We start from the raw sequence: 4,311 nt of genomic DNA, 5'->3' as shown, positions 1-4,311 counted from the left end.
CTTTCTTTGTGCCTTGGCTTCAATAACTAAAGAAATGAATACTTACTATGTGCCAGGCACTAATTGAAATGCTTTATAAATATATACAAATAATAACTTACTTAAGCCTTCCCCAAAGCCCTATAAATAGTTACTACTATTATCATCCCCATTTTACAGAGGTGGAAATTGAGGTCTAGAGAGAGCAAGTGACTTCTGTGAGTTCATATACTAGGAAGTGGCAGAGTTAGCTTGATAGTGGCTGTGTGACATCTCCTTGGATAGGAAGCCTGATGGGTCAGCAAGGCACCAGGAGACATTCTAGGAAAAGGGAATCTAAGCAAATTCCTTTTACTGTTATAGAGCAAGTTCACATGGACACCAAAATAAATCATGAAAACAGAGGAAAAAAACAGATGTCATGATCCAAACACTAGGCTAGGGAAACTAATGTGGAATTATTTTATGAAGCATGTCAAACATATGGAACAAGTTACAAAGCAGGGCCATTATAGTTTTGTTGTTTTTTTTTTTTTTTAAGTACCATTGGTTTTGGAAACCAGAGTGTAAGTATAGAAGAAAAGAAAGTGAGGGAAAGAGGGAAATTATCCTATCCTCTGCAGTAGCAGACACAAGTTGCTCCAATAGTTTTCTCATCATTACATACCTTTAAAAAATGATCTTTTCCAATGAGAAGTAATTCATGGTATTCTTATGGGAGTGCAAGCAATCCAGTAAATTCTAAATGGTTTTGTATAGAAAGAATAGGCTCACAGGTGGGGATCACTTGCTAGAGATTATTTGCAGGTCTATTCATAGTAAATGCCATTGACGTTAGCCACACTAACTTGAAATCTGTGGTGCAAGGACTCTGTTGAGGTTTATCCACAAAAAGAAGATTTGCCATTTAAAATGTGTAAGCAAGGTTTCAGAGAATAACGAACACATTTAATCGAGTATAATGTCTATATCCCTTATAGGACCATGATCTTCCTTTACTTTGTGCGAAATAGTCAAGCTTTATTGCATGTTGTGAATGTTGGCAATAACATATATACAAGTCTCTGGGAGAGATGTCAAGGGTGAACAAATGTGAGAGAGCTTTCATATTTGCAGTCTCTATCTTAAAACAAATCGTGTAATACTTGGGTAGTGACATAGATTTGAATTACAGCCTCTCAGATGACAACTTCTGGTTTCCCTCTCCTCTTCTCAAACCTTGCCTACAGAAACAGACTCCACACAGACCCTGCAGCTGCAGGCTTTCTCTCTTGAGCTCCTAAGCTATCCACCCTGGCAGCTCCACCGGTACATTTAGACTAGAAAACAATAAGAAAATAAATCTATCTCTCCTCAGGCTCCAAGGAGAAATTTATATTTCAATACAACTTCTTTTAAGATGTGTTGTAATAAGGTAAAATGTTTTTTACTCTCCTTGTACTTTTACCTGAATTTCTGGGGCTCTTTGAAGTCTCAGAGGGGACTGACAGCCCTATATAGTTGTTTTTACGGGACCTTATGAGTGTTTGTCCACCTGCACCATTTTGTTCCATGTGTTCTTGAGAAGTGGAAACAGCTCTTGGTGCAGTTTGGTGTATCTGAGGAATGATTCTAAATCACTAAAAGCTCCAGTGGAAATAACAGAGGCATTTTCAGGTACTGATTTCCAATGGCAGGGGTGGGAGGGATAGGCACAAAATATCATTTTTCAGTGTAAGATATAAACTAATTTGGTATCTCTCAACAGGAAAATAGGAGTCAAGGGATCCTCTTTCCTCAGAGCTGCCTATGGAGGTGGCAGCCGTTTCCTACTTGGCATCATGGCCACCCTCGGATCTCTGGTGAAGCCCAAGGTCATTAAAAAGAGGACCAAGAAATTCATCCGGCACCAGTCAGACGGATATGTCAAAATTAAGCATGACTGGCAGAAACCCAGAAGCACTGGCAATAGGGTGCACCGAAGATTCAAGGGCCAGATCTTGACTCCCGACATTGGTTACCGGAGCAACCAGAAAACAAAGCACATGGTGCCCAGCGGCTTCCGGAAGTTCCTCGTCCACAGTGTCAAGGAGCTTGAAGTGCTGCTGACTTGCAACAACTCTCACTGTGCAGAGATTGCCCAGAGTGTCTCCTCCAAGAACCACAAAGCCATTGTGGAAAGAACAGCTCAGCTGACCATCAAGAGTCACCAGTCCCAATGCCAGGCTGTGCGGCGGAGAAAATGAATAGACAGACAGCTTGTGTGCACGTTGTATTTGTGTTAATAAAACCATGAAACTAAATAAAAAAAAAAAAAAGAATCAGGGAATCCTGTGACCAGACTTCTTTGATATTTCTTTAGTCATGCATTTGGGTTTGAGAAAAAAATACTAGCTTTATAAGACTGCTTATAAATGTAATATGACAATGAATTTACAGTCTAAAATCGCAAGAAGTCTGAGCGACAGGCATGGCAAACTTATTAAAACACTCTGCTATCAATTAGCTGTGTGAACTTGGGCAAGACAATGCACTTTTATGGACCTTTGGTTTTTGTTTTTCTCTATAATTTTTTCTTGGGCATATGCAAGATGAAATTAGTAAGTTTGCAGATATAATTTCATTCATTCATCGAACAAATGCATTGATCAGGTACTTTTGTGCCAGGCTAATTACCAGATACCGATGATTCAGTACCAAGCAAGATACACTTGGTTGCTATGCTCTTGGAGTTTACATCCTAGTGGGAAGAGACATACATTAATCAAAAATCATAAAAAATAAAGAGAAAACTATAAATATAATGACTTTAAAGGGGAAAAATACCTTGAACTACGTAAGCATTTAAAAGGGGGAATTGAGCTAGTCTACCATGGGCATTATATTCCGTGCAAGGGATAGTTCAGGAAAAATACAATGTTTATGACCACATTTTTTTTCAAAAATAGTTTTTATGAGTTGCATAGAGAAAATTTTATATTCTTATTTAATGAAATGGAGAAAAAAATTCATAGCTTATATGAAAACTCTTTACAGGTGCAAAACCAATTTTGTTAGGCAAAGGCAAGCTTCTAAGAATGACGTACGGATGGGCCTGTTCTGTGTGAGAGAGAAAATGGGCCGCATTTGTGAGCTGGCTTCAAGGCACGGAATGGGAAGGAGTATGAGGAGTCTAGTGGGCGAGATAGCGGACCATAAGGCAGTGTGACCTGTGACCCTCTCCTGATGCCTTAAGTCTTAAATCTACTCAACTCACATAGTGCTTCAGTGGAAACTGGTGTAGAGGCTGGACTCTGCAATTCTAGGCAGTAGGCCAAGAAACAGAAATACTTATGAATATCAACTGTCAGGAATCTGCAGAAGGCAAGGCTGGGGGTCTTTGGGCTCACAAAGGTATAGCATTGGACCGAAGGTTCACTTCAGTAAGATTTCTGTGGGGAAAGTGTGTCCAGCAGGTATTGGAAGTATACTACAATTTCAATTATATGCTATAGTAAATAGAAGAATGCCGAAGAGAAAATTGGCCCTGCTTTTTAACTACTGAAATGGTATCTGATGTCTCTGACGTCTGTGTGCATATCCTCTCAGCCTCACCTCCACGCGGGCTGATCTTGTGACAACAGCATCTTCCCTTAAGTGCACATTTCTTTCTAGAGCCACTGGCGGAAGCCTGCTCTCATCAAACCCTTGTTTGTACCCACAGGCGAGGGGGTTGATGCCTCTGGGGGCATTGCCTGTATTTAGAATATGCATGCTTTTATTTAGAATTGAGCGATAAGAAGGATGAAAGCAAAATCATTTAAATAGACTGTATTGTTTTGCTAAGCTGTGAAAATATAATACAAATGGCATTTCGAGTTTACTTTACCATCCACCCAATGTGACATAAAATAGCCCACATGTAAGAACTGTCAAGTGGACATTTATTTTAAAATATGCTTCTGCTATTAGCTGAGCAATTAAAGCAGAGCTTTGGTTTCAGGCCTCACCACATTTCAAGAAAAAACATTTTAAGGTGAAAGTCTTCAAGGTGCTCTTCTCATTTATATGTAATTTCGAGATTCTCAAACTCTACTTTCCTAAAGGATCAGTGTTGTTACTAATCATTTCCCTAAGTTTATGGCTGGCATCTTACAAAGTTCGTCTTTATTACCTTGTGTAAAGCTTTTTTCCACTAGCAAAAAGCAGAACAAAACCATAAAAGAACCTCTGGGATTCATAAATTCTTCATATTCATACTTTGTGTCATAATGTCACTGTACAGTACTTAAGGATTTTATGTGGTATGGCATTTTATGCAGAGTAGTAAAGGGAAATAAATGATTATATATATAAGTCATATATATCTCTATA

At 38.9% G+C, this 4,311-nt stretch overlaps 1 protein-coding gene across 1 annotated transcript; it reads left to right on the top strand.

Annotated features, from left to right (window-relative positions):
• Positions 1 to 1,799: 1,799 nt before the first annotated feature.
• On the top strand, positions 1,800 to 2,204 carry LOC112828547 (large ribosomal subunit protein eL32-like). Its single transcript, XM_073899433.1, has one exon. It carries the CDS (start codon positions 1,800 to 1,802, stop codon positions 2,202 to 2,204), a length of 405 nt encoding a protein of 134 aa, XP_073755534.1.
• The last annotated feature ends 2,107 nt before the right edge of the window (positions 2,205 to 4,311 follow it).

Source organism: Callorhinus ursinus, unplaced genomic scaffold (assembly GCF_003265705.2).
Source record: "Callorhinus ursinus isolate GAN/ISIS: 27379988/994484 unplaced genomic scaffold, GSC_fseal_2.0 scaffold13, whole genome shotgun sequence".
NCBI lineage: Eukaryota > Metazoa > Chordata > Mammalia > Carnivora > Otariidae > Callorhinus > Callorhinus ursinus.
The sequence above is the reverse complement of the archived record's forward strand: the minus strand, read 5'-3'. Positions and strand labels throughout refer to the sequence as shown.